Raw genomic sequence first — 17,637 nt, 5'->3', positions numbered from 1 at the left:
ATATATGCAGTATATACCTATAAGCCTATTGTATACTCACAATGAATTCGACATCAGCTGCCAGCGTTCTATATTCATTGCTGCTGCTGTCCGCATAAGCATCGTTATAGTTTACATTAACCATTCGGAATGAACCGGTGAAGTAATGTCGATTATTACTGGACCCAGAATTGCGTTTAACTGTTGATAAAAAATGTGAAAACATGAATAAACATTGATATTTCCTGATTAAGGGGAGCAGATTTTTAGGGTAAAATCTAGTTCCTTCTGTCTAAATTTATGGTGTGTAATCCTAAAAAAAATCATTGTCTCGAGTCCATTGCATTTCTCCTAGTAGGGTATGTTTTGTAAAGAAATATCATATGGGTGTCATTTCTGAAATTTAGATGTGAATGCTCTGGAAATGCACAATTTTGCCTGTATAGGGTTTAACTAAAAGACTACTTCAGCTGTAGCTAGATGGTTGAAGGGTATATCCTGAACTCTAAAAAAAAAAAAAGTGCCTAAGAAATAATATGCAGGTAGTTGCTACCAGCCAGTTGTGCTCAGCGCCATTCTTTTCTGGCACAGAGTGGTCACTGACCATTCCTACCGGCTATACAGTGGCTCTGTCAACATAGTGGTGACTTTTTTTCCTCTCTACTTTGTAGACGTGGTGGGACAGCTGATGTTATGCTGATTGACAGCTGGCTCCCCCAGTTAGGCAGCCATTGTTTCACTGGCAGGACCGGTCTGTGACTGCTCTGTGCCAGCAAAAAACGGTGTGAGGCACAACAGGCATGTAGGTAGCAATTGCCTGCCTGTTAGTGCTTAGGCACATTTTTTTTTTTGTTAAAGTCTTGTATATGCCCTTGTTCCCTTTCAATCAAGTTTGTAGCATGGATGCAGTTTGTTATAAATCAATAATCAATCCGCACTCACTTCTCAGGGTCCAATAATGAATCGCTATTGCAGCTGTTGGTGTCTGGTATTGACTGCGGTGCTGACATCACATCAACAGCCATTCAGTGAGCTCAGTGGCCCAGCCAACAAAGAGAGAACGCCTCCTTTAGAGTCACCAAGCCCACTAATTGGTTTCTGCACTGTCAACGTGACGTCACCGCCACAGCCAGTGCCAGGCACCGGAAACAGCGGCAGAGATTCACTGGTGAACCCTGGGAATATCAGTATAGTCATGTTTATAGTTTTATAACAGATTGCAGCCAGGGTAGAATCTAAGGGGTACTTTGCACATTACGACATCGCAGGTGTGATATTGGTGGGGTCATGTCGAAAGTGACGCATTTCCTGCGTCGCTCTCGACATCGTAGTGTGTAAATCCTAGATGATACGATTAACGAGCGCAAAAGCGTCGTAATTGTATCATTGGTGTAGTGTTGGCGAATTCCATAATTACGCTGACGCGACGGTCCGATGTTGTTCCTAGCTCCAGCAGCAGCACACATCGCTGTGTGTGAAGTCGCAGGAGCAAGGAAAGCTCCTACCTGCGTCCCGGCTGCAATGCAATCTCCGCCCCTCCACTCCTATTGGCCGCCTGCCGTGTGACGTCGCAGTGACGCCACACGACCCGCCCCCTTAGTAAGGAGGCGGTTCGCCAGACAGAGCGACGTCGCACGGCAGGTGAGTGTATGTGAAGTAGCCGTAGCGATAATATTCACTACAGCAGCTATCACAATGATATCACAGCTGCGACGGGGGCGGGGACTATCTCGCTCGGCATCGCAGCATCGGCTTGCGATGTAGTAGTGTGCAAAGTACCCCTTAATGGATAGAGGACATCCCTTTAAAAGGTGACATGTAACATGCTATAAATAAGTAATTTTTTTTATTTTACTTTGTGTAAATGCTGTTTTTCCCAATTTTAGCTTTGATTATTTTATCATCATATGCCATCTCCATTCCTGTGATATAGCATTGCATTCCCTGTATATAATAAATTGTCTTTTTAGCCAGCTTGGCGTGATCTTCCAGAAAATCCACAAAGAAAAGATGATGATCATGTGCACATGCCTAAAAACACTAGGTTTACATGCAGAGAAGAAACAGAGAACCAAAAATAAACAATGTCAGATTAGAGAGAATACCAGGCGTAAGGATTTGGCTCACTCAGCTACAGATCGAGTTAGTCAGGGAAACAATTTCCATTTATTAGGCTTCATAAACCAGTAGCACAAAACAAAATTAATCTCTTACCGACATTGGACGTACTGGTACGTGCTAGCTCATGTCGGTGTAATCACCGCCGGCTGCTGCTGTGAGCTGATGGTGTTCCCTGCACATGTCTGCTGCTTTGAGTAGCAGACATGTGTGTCTTACAGGCGCTTATGGATCTGCAATCCACCCCGCCTGTTAACCCCTTAGATTGCGCTGTCAAAATGTGACAGTGCGATTTAAATGACCACAGCGGGTAAATTGCCTTTCCTCGCCGCCATCGTTGGCCCTGTGACGCGGTCACAGGAACCTGATGGTTGCCATGGTAACACAGGGTCATGTGATGATTCCTGTCACTTTCATGACATAGTTCCTGTTACAGCCAACAGAGCAGCAGCTGTTAGGCTATGTCCGCACTTTGCGTTTTTACCTGCGTTTCAGCAGCGTTTTGAACTGCAGCGTTTTCATGCCAAAATGCATGCGTTTTGATTTTCAAGCACAGTCTATGGGAAATGGGGATTTTTTTTGTGCGCACTTTGCTGTTCAAAACACTGTGTTTAATTTGCATAATTTTGGGCAAAAACTCTACGCTCAAAGAAGCAGCATGTCAATTGTTTTTTGCCATTTGGGCTGCGCTTTGCTAACATTGAATTCAATGAGAAGTTGTAAAAAGCAAGAAACATAAAAATTCCAGCGTTTTACCTGCTTTTTAGCTGCTGAAAGCATGCATTTTGGACTACAAAAACGCATGCATTTCTGACATCAAAATAATGGAATAATATGTCCCTTTACACACACACATAGTCCGACAATTAAATTAATGAAAAATATTAATTTATTGTTATTTTAGCGATAAATAGTATAAAACGGCTATAATTATATTAAATAAAACTATTTTTGTTATGATTTAAATAATTATATTTGTTTACTTTTTTTTTTCGCTTTTTTCATAGTGTTTGACTGTTTAAACTTTATTTAGCAGTGTCTTTATGTTCAAAACGCATCTGTTTAAACGCAATGGAAAAGCATGTAAAAAGCGCTAAAAACACAGCTAAAACGCAGTAAAAACGCACGCATATTTATTGCATTTCTGTGCCAAAAGCAACTTTGGCAAAAGCAATTTCTGCCAGAGGATACGTTTAGAACTGCAACTATGACGACACAAAGTGTGGACATAGCTTAACAGGAACGCTGCATTTCTGCTAGTTAGAGCTGTGCAACTCTGATCAGCAGAAATGAAGAAGTGATCAGACTGCTGATCCTTATAGTCCCCTAAGGGGACTAGTAAAATAAAAAAAGTTTTTTAAAAAATAAAAAAACTAAAAGTTCCAAACACCCCCATTCGCCCCATTCAAAATTAAACAGTTGAAAAACAGAAAATATATACACATATTTGGTATCACTGCCATCAGAAATGTCAGATTTTTTTTTTAGCAAAATGCAATAACAGTCGACCAAAACATAGCAACTGCGCAAAAAGGTATCGTTAAAAACGTCAGCACAAGACGCAAAATATAAACCATAATTGAGCCCCATATCCGAAAAAATGAGAATGCTGTGGGCCACGGAAAGTGGTGCAAGAACTGCGCCACTTTTTTTTGGACAAACTGCTGAATTTTTTTTAACCCCTTAGATAAACGTAAACCTATACATGTTTGGTATCTACAAACTCGTACCGACCTAAGGAAACTCACAGACATCAGTTTCACCATATAGTGAACACTGAATAAAATACCCCAAAAAGAATAGTACAATTGCAGTTTTCTTTTGCAATTTTTCAGTACTCTATATGGTAAAACTCATGGTTTCTTTTAAAAGTACAACTCGTTCCACAAAAAAAGCCCTCAAATGGCAAGATTAACTGAAAAATAAAAAAGTTACGGCTCTTGGAAGAAGGGAAGCAAAAAACAAAAATGAAAATCGCCCGTGGGTAAAGAGATTAAAACAGGCTCTTCTAGCATAAAGAAACAAAGAGAACTCAAATTGTCCATTTACAGCTGCGGGGTTCTCCTGCTCAGGAACAGGACATTTCTGCATCAAATTTACATCTCAAGGCAAAAAAAACGCATTAAAATTGCATTACACCAGTTTTTGTATGGTTTTTTTTTGCCAAGAGATGCAGATTTGGTGCTGAAATTTATACACCAATTTCCTCCAGCAGATCGGCATCTCCTAGCAAAAAAAAATCGCATCAATACCACATCAAAACTACATCATGTTTTGATGCTTTTTTCAGCCCCAGAAGATGCAGATTTGGGGTAGGAATATGATGTAAAAAATTCAGCACCAAATCTGCATCACTTGACAAAAAAACACAGTTTTCTGCCAGGAGATGCAGGTCTGTGAACTAAGTTCACATGAGGTGAGGTCACTGAGTTCAATTAGGTCACTGAGTTCAATTAGGTCACCTGAGGGCAGTTTACCTGCGGTCACAGGTGAGGTACTGCGTCAACATCCAACTGTGACCGTAGATAAACTGAGTGATGTCTCCACTCATAGCTGCGGTTCAGTCTGTGTCTGACTGAAGCCAAAGCGTGAGGACATGTTCTGTGCTAGCGTGCTGTGACTTCAGCATGTAGCAGAGCTAGAATCGTTGTGGGACCTTGTGTGGATTACGTTGGAACTAGGTGGGGTTAGTAAATTGGAGAGAGAAGGTAGGGTTTTTTTTGTATTTTATTTCAAATAAAGGATTTTTTCGGTGTTTGTGTTCATTTTTTCGCTTACAAATTAGTAATGGGGGGTTCATAAATGCCTCCCATGACTAATATAGGGCTTAGTGGCAGCTGTGTGCTGTTATTAACCCATTATATTACCCCAATTGCCACCGCACCAGGGCAATTGGGATGAGCCGGGTAAAGTGCCAAGTTTGTGCCATCTAATGGATGTGACAATTCTGGGTGTCTGCAAACTGCTATATTTAGGCAATGGGGCCCAATAACCATGGGTCTCCCCAGCCTAAGAATACCAGGCTCCAGCTGTCGGCTTTATAACAGGTGTGTATTAAAATTGAGGGTGACCGCATGCTGTTTTTTAAAATTATTTATTAACAGAGTTTAAAAAAAATCCATATACGGTCCACCTTATTTTGGTACACAACCAAGATAAACACATGGCTGGGGGCTGCAGCCTGTAGCTGTATGCTTTATCTTTACTGGGTATCACAATATGGGGGACCCAACGACAATTTTTATTTAATTATTTTAACACCACTATAGAGACGCAGTGTGTGTGATGCCAAGCAGTCACACATGCTGTCACAGAGAGTGGGGATGCGATCTGAATGCAACTAGAGATGCCAGGACTGCTGGTCGGCAATGGAAGAAGTGAATATGTAAGAGGGCCGTGGAAGTAGTGTGACAGCCACGCGGGTGACTTGGTAATTATAACGCTCCAGATTTTTTCCCTATATTATTTCTTTTTCCTTTTTTTTTTCTTAATTATCCAGGTAGACGGTGGACGAATCTGGATCGTTACATAAAGTTCCTGGAGAACTTCGTGTTTGGATTTGGTGCACGGATACTAGGTATCCTTGCGGATCCTGAATTTTACTGTCCGGGTTTGCCCATCACTAGTGAGAACCTATGAACAAAATGATGGTGACTGAGCCCAAGGTTTATGGAACGGGTCGCTAGATCAATATTTCCTAATTGGTGAACCATTTTTGCAGTCCCTTTTTCTCTTTTCTATGAAGTCCCTCTCTTCTATGAGATCTTTGAATGCAAGAATCAAATATTCTGTATTATTATATCTTTTTTTTCTATTGGAGGATTTAGATTGGAAAAAAATAGCAAAATTCTATTCATAAAAATGATATTGTAATTTAAATTCTTACCAATGACCTGATCTATAACAATGGCAGCAACAACAGCTATAACGATAATGATGATGGCCACGCTGATGACTGCTATTGTGATCTTGCGCTGCCGAGAAGATTTTGGTGGTTCATCTGATTCAGACATCCTAAAAAAATAGAAAAGTTTATGTTTAGTATCTAGAAGTTCAGTGGTAGCTTTATATGCTAAAATGTATACAATTTTCTTATATACTCTGTCTGTCATTTGCTTGCAAGTTATCTCCAACTATTGTAATGGAAACTTTGAAAACTTTTTATTGGTTAATTTGTCCTGATTGGGTCTATTCTTCCCACAGCAATATCCACTGATGGCAAGAAGATTTCCACCAGTGGAATCTGGGGTTAATAGTTTTCACCTGCATCATGTTACATATACGGAACATATTTCCATACACTAATAGCAAGCAGAGGCCACGAGATAAGTGAAGCATTTCCATAGATGTAGTTTTAGCAAATGCCAACTTTCAAACCTGAACTCACCTAAAATCCATTGCTGCCTACCTAACTAGTGATCACTTTTTTCTCTTATTGTGGTTGCTATAGTGCAAAGCTATGGGTTTCTAGCAGCTGTTTATCCTACTGTATAGTAAACAGGTATGAATAAGCCAGCAGAGAAAGGAAATGCCAGGTAAGCTGAAATACTGATGGGAGTGGTGTTGGAAACTGCTGAAGATATATGTCACGTATCACAAAGTGAGTAATCATTTACACAGTAGCACAGGTTGGGAGAGGACAGCATTACATCATGGATACATAGCAGTGTTCAGTCCTACAGAGAGAACAATTCTTTGTAGTGTTATGTGAAATTTCGACATGATAGAGATAAAATTACAAATTACCAAACTGTAACATTTATATAGGGAGGTGACATTGAAACTACAAAATCACCTGAGAAGTCTTAAAGGGGTTGTCTGGTCTTCTGATGAAAGTTTATAGTCACTCTACGTGACTGAAGTCTTCTGAATCATTACAGTGTGTACACCTTATGTTATAAGGATTCTTTGGTGTTGTTGATGAGAGGATGGTCATGTGTCAGCCACATTCCAACTAAACGTGCTCAGCCTAGCTGAGGCCAAATATGTCTAGTGGGCACGTGACCGTATGCATGTAAATTGCATACTTGCAGTCATGTGACCTTCCATTCTCACCGGCATTACACACTATGCACACTGTGTCACATACAGTGACTGCAGACTTTCATCAGAAAACTGAACAACCTCTTTATTATTGGGACAGATTTATGTTTTGACTATATGATGTGCAAACCCTAAAGTCAACTTAGGCATCATAGTGTACTGACAGATAAAGAGAATGCAGACTAAATTTACTGGCACCAGGGAATCTAGTGCACAGATTTAACTGTAAATTAGGAGAGTATAATATATTTAATATAGAATATACAACCCTAATTTAAAAAAATTTGGACACTAAAAATGTAAAGAAAACAAATATTCAATGATTTGGATGAAGGTCCACCACATCAAAACCCTGTCATAGCCAGCCCAATCTCCAGACCTGAACCCCATTGAAAACCTTTGGAATGTAATTAAGAGGAAGATGGATAGTCACAAGCCATCAAACAAAGAAGAATTGCTTACATTTTTTCGGCAGGAGTGGCATAAAGTCAACCAAAAGAAATGTGAAAGACTGGTGGAAAGCATGCCAAGACGCATGAAAGCTGTGATTATAAATCATGGTTATCCCACAAAATATTGATTTCTGTTAGTATCGTTGTTTCTAAATGATTATAATAATAATTTTATTGATTTATATAGCGCTATTAATTCCACAGCGCTTTACATACATACATTATGAACTTGTTTTGTTTGCATTATTTGAGGTGTCTGAAAACAATGCATTTTTTTAGGTATTCTGACCATTTCTCATCAAATAAATACAAAATTTATTGCTTGGAAAATCAGAGACATGTCAGTAGTTTATAGAATAAAAGAACAATTTACATTTTACTCAAAAATATACCTATAAAGAGAAAAATCGAAAAAAAATGAAAATTTTGCAGTGGTTGTGGCGCCCCTGACCTGGTCAGGCACCACTGAGTACTGCACCCATGTTGGGGGCAGTACAATACAGGTAATCCAGGAGGCTGACCGAGGTGTGACTACACAGGCGCATAGTAATCAGGTCTCATACATCTACCTTTGGGAGGACCCCTGGGGAATCCAGGAGGGGGCGTGGCCTCCATGTCCACTCAAGGGGTGTGGTAAAGAGCCTGGTTGCTAGGTTGCGTAGGCAAGAACAGGAGAGGAGGAAGTAGTGAGCCAGTTAGTGAGTGCAGCTCAGGGAGAGCAGTCGCATGCAGCAGACCCTGGAGTCTGTCACAATCTGACAACGTACGCGCAGAAATCCACCCAAGGCTAGAGAGAGCAAAGAGGTGGCAGAGTAAGGGGACTGCCAGGGAGGTACCAGGCCTGCAAGGGTAACAGGTCCCAGTGCAGAGATAGATTCACCTTTCTTCTACCAAACCTGCCGGTGGGGGCACTTCAGAGCCACGCCATACTACCACCACAGAGTCCGCAGCCACGTATCAAAGAGAGGGCTCATAGTTCACAGGAGGCAAGTGACTCGCCCACCCCAGGGCTATGGGACACCCGATGCCGGGCCGGACTAGTCCGGGGGGACGTCAGTGGTGGCTGGGCCCGACTCCGTACCCTGATGGGGTCAATTAATATGGCTGGTGACTTGGGGGTGATTAAAGTTTGTATTCGTGACGCCACCTGTGGTTTGCGGCTATTAAGCCGCTGCTGCTGTATGGGGCCTCCGGGGTTGATGTAATGGCAGCTTGGATGGTCCTGCTCCCCACAGGTGGAGCGGTGCCCCAGGGCAACAGTTGGTGCTTGTAAGTGTCTATGCAGTGATGGAATAGTGCAGGCGGAATAACGGAGACAACACCAGGGGGTGCAATTTCAAGATGTTTACTCACAGTTCCTGGGCTGCAGCACACTGGTGCCTTTGGACTGCTGGAACCCACTGTCAGGGACCTCCGCCGATCCTGAGTAGATCCTGGAATGAAAGCCGGTGCACCCCTCTATGTGTTCGTTTCTTCAGCTGACTCCTTAAGCCTTGCCCTTGTTGGCTGAACCTGGCTCGGCCTCCAATACAGCCTCCGGGCCAGGGGCTTGGCTGTCAATAATTTACCCCCTTTCTAGAGGTTCTGCTGTCGGCTGTGGCCCGGGGAGCTTGCAGCTTTCCCTGGACCTCGGTTTTTACTTTTGGAGATGACTTTTCCTCCTCCAGTTTCTAGGGACCGTCCCCTGTGTGCAGCTTGATCCCTCCACCGATGTTCCTGTGCAACAGGCCACGAGCCTGAAAGCTATCTGTGGCCCTGGAGTCCCTTCTTTTCTCTACTTGGTGTCACCTGGACCCTCTGAGTCCCAGGGTCTTCACCAGGAAGCGTCACTTTCTTCTCTTGCTCCTGACTGACTAGAGCACTACTCTTCTCACTCTTCTGCCTCCCGCAGAACTCCTTCCTTCTCCTTCCACTTCCACTTCCACTTCCACTTCGTCTCTCTCTCTAACTTCAACTGACTAAACTTGACCTTCCTTGTCTACTCTACACTAGGCTGGCTCATCCCACCCACCCAGTTGCTAAGCTACCACCCTATGGGAGCAGGGATGGGTCTTACGGCCCCTCCCAGCATGCAGCATGGGAGGGTTGCTGCCACTGTCCCTGTTCCCTGTGTGTACCTAACAATGGGTGTAGTGCAGATTTGCCTGTGGACTGGCGTTCACTCCTTTCCATACCCAGGATGGGATATCACACCGCTGGATGGAATGCAATGTTCCTGTGGCGACGGAAGCCTCAGGGGCGCCACACAAGCAGTCGGAGTGACCTGGTCCAGGCTACAAGCAAACGGGCCAAAAGAAGGGGAGAGAGGCATCAGCAACTTCCCTGGGCGACCCCAGCAGGACTTCAAGTAGGGGTCACCCCAAAACACACGGCTAGGAAGGCGAGTTGGTAGTTACCCTCATCAGCCAGCCGGAAGGATACCTGATTCCAGCCTGGTTCATCCCAGCTACACCCGGGTTACTCACCCTGCCATCAACTGTGAGTAAAAACCCTGAAAGACTGCCTGGACTGTGTTTGAGTCATTCTGCGCCTTGTGGTTCCACACACACAGGGCCCTGGGGCTTGCCTCACTCTCGGGAGGCCACTACAACTGACTGCACCCACCATCAGCCCCAGGCACCCCTTAATCTCCAGTGGCGGTCACCTTGACCGCAATACCGAGAGTGGCATCACGAAAATCTTAAAGAGAAGGTTCCCTACCTGTGACCAGACTGTTCCTCCACGTGGAGTCCCTGAAGGTAATGCACCGACACAACACCTGTGGGGCTTCACATGGTCTCTTTGCTGTATCTCAAAAAAGCGGAGACAGGGTTAAAGAAAAAAGTCTGGAAAAGTAAGTGCTACTGAAGAAAAACAGATGGAAGGTCTCTCAGAAGCAAAGATGGTGAGAGGGTCACCAATCTGTGAACAGCTGCATCTAAAAATTGTAGAACAATTTCAGAAAAATATTCCTAAACTTATAATTGAAAAGACATTGAAAATCCACCATCTACAGTGCATAATATCATCCAAAGATTCAGAGATTCTGGAAAAAGCAATATTCACAAGGGACAGGACTGACAGTCTATACTGTAGAGGCTCCCAACCTTTCTGACTTTGAGAGACACATTCAGCTATGAAAGCACCTGCCCCATTCACAGTAGTGACACCGATAGCCCACATTACCGGTATAATAGCAGCCAAAGTTTTTTCCACTGAAATCACACCAAGGCAGAATCTCAAGTACCAGGCTTTCCTATATTACCCATATTCACATCTGCTCTTCTATGCAGGGCAACACGCAAAAGTCACCATCTAGAGATCTGCTCTTAATAGCTGTACACCTGGTGCTAATGCACCAAGCTGGCAGACGGCTATGAGCCACACATCATGAGCCCGTGAACCACATGTGGTTCTTGAGTTACAGTTTGAGGACCAACAGGCATGATTCAGAAGTGTAAATCATTGCATGGGCTTAGGAATATTTCCAGAAATTATTGTCTGTGAACACAGGTCACTGTACAATCCACAAATGCAAGTTATAGCTTAGTCATGCAAAGAAGTGATATATGAACACAATTCAGAAACGCTACTATCTTCTCTAAGTCAAAGCTCATTTAAAATAGAAAACTATTGTGATCACTACTGTGATCAGATTAATCAAAATGTTAAATTTTTTATGGAAATTATCGATGCCTTGTCCTGCGGAATCAACCTTGTTATCAGTGCATAGTTCAAAAGCCTCCATCTCTCATGGTATGGGATTGTATTAGTGCCTATGGCATAGGCAGCTTACACATCTTAAAAGAAACTATCAATGCAGAGCATTATATAGAATTTTAGAACAACATATGCTCCCATCTAGACAATGTCTATTTCAGGGAAGGCCTTGCACATTTCAGCAAGACAATGGTGAAGCACATACTGCACCCATCACAAAACGTTGCTTTGAATTAGAGTTCAGGTGATAAACCGGCCATCTGGAGTCCTGAATTTTCACTGATAGAAAACATTTCAGTCATTATGAAAGGAAAAATTCAGCAGAGGTGACCTTGGACTCCTGAGCAGATAGAATCCTACGTTAGAGAAGAATAGGACAACTCCAGCAACTGGTCTCCTCAATTCCCAGATGCTTACAGACTGTTGTAAAAAGAAGAGGGGATGCTACATAATGGTAGACATGGCCCTGTCTAAACAGAAAGCATCTACCTGGCTTCAAAGGTACACTGATGGGACTGAAATGAGCCGCGCAATTTCAAAGAGCTGGCGGTGACGCCAGCTCATGGAAATCATGTTATCAAGCCCACAGCGGCATGAAAAAAGGCCACTAGTCAGGGGAACTAACACACCTGCAACTAGTCACAAGCCTAAGAGGCACTAAGGCAGCTTTCTGCAAGCCGGACTTATTTTCATATGAAGTATGTTGCCTCACAGGAGCAAAATTCAATGATGGAACATACAGGATACAAAACCTCTTAAGTTCCAAGGACAACTCCTCATTCCTACTGATACAAGTAAGCACAAATAACACAGCAAAAAAATTACCTACCAACGATCTGCAAAAACTTTTCAAATCTGGGAAAGAAAGAGAAGGAACTGGATGTAAGGGTAGTTTCATCATCAGTCCTCCCAGTTAATGGTCATGACATCAGGAGATGGAATAGGATACTTGAAGTGAAGAACTGGTTACGACGATGGTGCAGACAGCAAGCATTTTTTGACCATGGAGTGAATGATCTCTACAATGGACTCCTCGCTAGAGTCAGGTTAAACTTCACAAAACCTGTAAAACACATATTTGACTTGCCAGACTTGCCACACTCATGAGGAGGGCTTTAAAGGGAACCTGTCAGCAGAAATTTCCCCTAAAACCTAACAGATTCCCCCTCTGCAGCTCCTGGGCTGCATTCTAGAAAGGTCCCTGTTATTATTGTGCCCCCTTTCTGACCAAAAAAAAGAGTTTATAAAGAGGTACCTTTTTGGCTTCGGATTCTATAAATGTGACACGGGGGCGGGCAGCCTGATGGCCGTTATTCTGCCCCCTGGTCCTGTATGCCGCCCCCATCGCTGATTTCCATACTTTTGGACGCCGCCCACTGCTCCAGCCATCCCCGCGCATGCCCAGTGCCAGTCTCACGGGACTGAGCACTGTGACTGCTGGTGACGTGTGCGCAGGCAAGTGATTATGGGCGGGGCTGTGACTGTTATCAGCAAGTATCCGCCCATAATCTCGTGAGCGCGCAAACCTCTCCAGCGGTCACACTGTGCTCAGTGTAGATGCTAGACTGTATGGGCTGCTTCCAGGGATGACGTCCCTTTGTCACGTGATAGGGGCGTGTTCAAAATACTATCACGTGACAAAGGGACGTCATCCCTGGAAGCAGCCCATACAGTCTAGCATCTACACTGAGCACAGTGTGACCGCTGGAGAGGTTTGCGCGCTCACGAGATTATGGGCGGGTACTTGCTGATAACAGTTTCAGAAAGTTTCAGAAAATGAGAATCTATTAGGATTCCTTCACATATCCGTGTCTTTGATACGAATGACGTCTCTTTTCACATGTACTGGGGACACGGACTCACAGAGACCCATTCAATTCCATGGGCTTGGTCACACATACGTGTTTTCACACGAACCGTGTGTATGTGTGGAGCACGTGTGTCCCTGTGCGCCATGCGGTGATATGTCTGTTTTCTGCAGGCAGCATGGATGTCACACGGACTACACACTAATGTGATCTGTGTGACATGTACCAGAGAAAACACAGGTGACATAAAAATAAAGAATTTTTTATACTTACCTATCTCCGCTGCTGCTATCTCTGCTTCTGCTGTTGCTTCTGGGCCTGCTCATTAAGCTCATGCATATTCACTGCACTGATTGCAGACCCGGACGTAAAAGCAGTGCCTGAGACAGCAGTGTAGGAAACAGGTAAGTATACCAGATGATGTCCGTGTGCTATCCGAATGTCACATGGATAGCACACGGAACACACACATACACGCACACATACGCACCTTCACCACGGACAGTGCAAAATGTTTGTGTTTTGCACAGATGTGTCAAGGAGGCCTTAGAAAATATTTTAGTAAGAATTCATGAAGAAAAAAATGGTAAGGACATCATAATAGTCATTAATTATAGACCACCATATCAAACAGAGGCTATGGATGATTTTTTTCACACCAAATAGCCACGTTCTCAAAAAACATAAAAGAGTGTTCATGGGAGATTTCAACTACCTAGACATTCATTGGAAAACCTTCGCAGGTAAGAGTAAAGGCTCCATCCAATTTTAATCCTGCCTTGCAGACAACTTCATCTCCAAACTGGTAGAAGAAAATACAAAGGGAACAGCCATCTTGGATCTACTCCCAACCAACAAAGAGGATATGTTTAAGGGACTAAGGGTGACAGGGACACTGGGACTCAGTGATCATACTAATAGTGATGAGCGAGCATGCTTGTCACTACTCGGTACTCGCACGAGTATCACTGTACTCGGGCTGCTCGGCGGGGACCGAGTAATCTCGCGATACTCGTGCTTTACTCGTGGTCTTCATTTCTGCATGTTGGCGCTCTTTTGAGAGCCAGCCCTCATGCAGGGATTGGCTGGCAGACCACTGCAATGCCACAGCCCTGTTAGTTGTGGAATTGCAGTGATTGGCCGGCCTGCACAGCGTCACCGAGCCTTTATATCGGCCGGCGCGCTGTGCTCTGCTCACAGCTATTCTGACAGTGAGTGTAGGGAGAGTGTCGCTGATTCAGGGAAAGCTTTGCGGCCCTTTATAGCTTTTTCAGTTGCAGGGCTGCAAACAGTGTGACCAAAAGTCCTTCTCAGGACTATTCTAGTTGTATACAGGCAGGCAGGGTATAGCCAGGTCGGAGTACAGTAGCAGAGTCCTTCTCAGGACTATTGTTGCTATATACAGGCAGGGTATAGCCAGGTCTGAATACAGGCTAGTGACCAAAAGAGTCCTTGTCAGGACTATTGTAGCAGTATACAGGCAGGCAGGCAGGCAGGGTAGTGGTGACCGTATACCAGCCTTCATATCTGGGGCTGGTGTACACAGTGTAAAACAGTCCAGATAGTGTCTGACTTGTCTGTACTGTAATTGTCGCTCCCCAAAAAAACCTGTTAGTAGGTTATTATTGCGTCCGTGCTTGGTTTTTAAAACCGCACGTGTGTGCCTGTTGGTGGCAGCGTACAGGTGCACTGGTGTGCGTTTACCAAACTATTATATAACGCACAAGTGTAGTGTATAATACACGTCAGTCAGCAGTGGCTGATAGTGTCAGAGTTCTTAATTTTTGCTCCTAAAACCTGTGTTAGGTTATTATTGCGTCCGTGCTTGGTTTTTAAAACCGCACGTGTGTGCCTGTTGGTGGCAGCGTACAGGTGCACTGGTGTGCGTTTACCAAACTATTATATAACGCACAAGTGTAGTGTATAATACACGTCAGTCAGCAGTGGCTGATAGTGTCAGAGTTCTTAATTTTTGCTCCTAAAACCTGTGTTAGGTTATTATTGCGTCCGTGCTTGGTTTTTAAAACCGCACGTGTGTGCCTGTTGGTGGCAGCGTACAGGTGCACTGGTGTGCGTTTACCAAACTATTATATAACGCACAAGTGTAGTGTATAATACACGTCAGTCAGCAGTGGCTGATAGTGTCAGAGTTCTTAATTTTTGCTCCTAAAACCTGTGTTAGGTTATTATTGCGTCCGTGCTTGGTTTTTAAAACCGCACGTGTGTGCCTGTTGGTGGCAGCGTACAGGTGCACTGGTGTGCGTTTACCAAACTATTATATAACGCACAAGTGTAGTGTATAATACACGTCAGTCAGCAGTGGCTGATAGTGTCAGAGTTCTTAATTTTTGCTCCTAAAACCTGTGTTAGGTTATTATTGCGTCCGTGCTTGGTTTTTAAAACCGCACGTGTGTGCCTGTTGGTGGCAGCGTACAGGTGCACTGGTGTGCGTTTACCAAACTATTATATAACGCACAAGTGTAGTGTATAATACACGTCAGTCAGCAGTGGCTGATAGTGTCAGAGTTCTTAATTTTTGCTCCTAAAACCTGTGTTAGGTTATTATTGCGTCCGTGCTTGGTTTTTAAAACCGCACGTGTGTGCCTGTTGGTGGCAGCGTACAGGTGCACTGGTGTGCGTTTACCAAACTATTATATAACGCACAAGTGTAGTGTATAATACACGTCAGTCAGCAGTGGCTGATAGTGTCAGAGTTCTTAATTTTTGCTCCTAAAACCTGTGTTAGGTTATTATTGCGTCCGTGCTTGGTTTTTAAAACCGCACGTGTGTGCCTGTTGGTGGCAGCGTACAGGTGCACTGGTGTGCGTTTACCAAACTATTATATAACGCACAAGTGTAGTGTATAATACACGTCAGTCAGCAGTGGCTGATAGTGTCAGAGTTCTTAATTTTTGCTCCTAAAACCTGTGTTAGGTTATTATTGCGTCCGTGCTTGGTTTTTAAAACCGCACGTGTGTGCCTGTTGGTGGCAGCGTACAGGTGCACTGGTGTGCGTTTACCAAACTATTATATAACGCACAAGTGTAGTGTATAATACACGTCAGTCAGCAGTGGCTGATAGTGTCAGAGTTCTTAATTTTTGCTCCTAAAACCTGTGTTAGGTTATTATTGCGTCCGTGCTTGGTTTTTAAAACCGCACGTGTGTGCCTGTTGGTGGCAGCGTACAGGTGCACTGGTGTGCGTTTACCAAACTATTATATAACGCACAAGTGTAGTGTATAATACACGTCAGTCAGCAGTGGCTGATAGTGTCAGAGTTCTTAATTTTTGCTCCTAAAACCTGTGTTAGGTTATTATTGCGTCCGTGCTTGGTTTTTAAAACCGCACGTGTGTGCCTGTTGGTGGCAGCGTACAGGTGCACTGGTGTGCGTTTACCAAACTATTATATAACGCACAAGTGTAGTGTATAATACACGTCAGTCAGCAGTGGCTGATAGTGTCAGAGTTCTTAATTTTTGCTCCTAAAACCTGTGTTAGGTTATTATTGCGTCCGTGCTTGGTTTTTAAAACCGCACGTGTGTGCCTGTTGGTGGCAGCGTACAGGTGCACTGGTGTGCAATTTCCAGAAACTTTGATATAACGCACAAGTAGTGAATATACACGTCAGCAGTGCACAGCATTGCAAAATGCGCAAGGGCATTGGCAAGGAACAAGGAAGTGGACGTGATGGTGGTGCAGGCAGAGGCCGAGGTCGTGGGCAAGCTCTAATTTCGCCACAACAAAGGGCCACATCTAGTCGCTCGCACGTCCTGTCCCAAATTCTTGGGGACCGCAGCAGTACACCGCTCTTGAACCAAGACCAGTGTCAACAGGTTGTTAGTTGGATAGCGGATAATGCTTCCAGTCAGATTGGCACCACCACAAACACTCTGTCTTCCACACGGTCAAGTGTCAGTAGCCGTGATACTGCACCGCACATTTCTGAACCTGATCCTCCTTCCTACCACCAGGCTGAGTACACGTCCTCCTCGGACATTAATGATCCCACACTTGGACACTCGGAAGAGCTGTTCACGTTTCCATTCACACATTCTGGCCTCTCGCCAGCTCATATTGAAGTGGGTCATGAGGAGATCGTCTGTACAGATAGCCAAATATTTGAGCAGCCACGTTCTCACGAAGTTGGCAACGTGTCTCAACAAGTGGTGGACGATGATGAGACACAATTGTCAGCAAGTCAGGAGGAGGAGCAGGGTGCGGAAGAGGAAGACGACGTGGTGGATGATCCAGTAACTGACCCAACCTGGCAGGAGGATATGCAGAGCGAGGACAGCAGTGCACAGGGGGAGGGAGGCGTAGCATCACAACAGGCAGTAAGAAGCAGGGTGGTGGTCCCAGGCAGAAGTCAGGCAACCGTTCCCCGTAACAACACGACGACACAAGGTGCCTGTACAAATGTTAGGTCTTCACGAGTCTGGCAGTTTTTTAAGTTGGATCCAGATGATTCAAAAAAGGCCATTTGCAACACCTGCCGTGCCAGCATCAGCAGGGGTACCAAAACTAGCAGCCTGACCACC

The 17,637-nt window shown here is 44.2% G+C and overlaps 1 protein-coding gene across 1 annotated transcript in view; it reads right to left on the bottom strand.

The window, feature by feature from the left end:
* The window catches only part of LOC142292280 (transmembrane protease serine 11G-like), a 55,379-nt gene that overhangs the window by 27,946 nt on the left and 9,796 nt on the right, over positions 1–17,637 (bottom strand). The window contains exons 2-3 of the mRNA XM_075337522.1: positions 5,984–6,111; positions 41–180 (exon numbers count right to left, since the gene is read on the bottom strand). Of these exons, the coding sequence (XP_075193637.1) occupies positions 41–180; positions 5,984–6,110 (267 nt within the window). The 5' untranslated portion in view covers position 6,111. The remainder of the gene's footprint in view (positions 1–40; positions 181–5,983; positions 6,112–17,637) is intronic.

The sequence above is a fragment of the Anomaloglossus baeobatrachus genome, chromosome 1 (assembly GCF_048569485.1).
Source record: "Anomaloglossus baeobatrachus isolate aAnoBae1 chromosome 1, aAnoBae1.hap1, whole genome shotgun sequence".
Lineage (NCBI taxonomy): Eukaryota > Metazoa > Chordata > Amphibia > Anura > Aromobatidae > Anomaloglossus > Anomaloglossus baeobatrachus.
The sequence above is the reverse complement of the archived record's forward strand: the minus strand, read 5'-3'. Positions and strand labels throughout refer to the sequence as shown.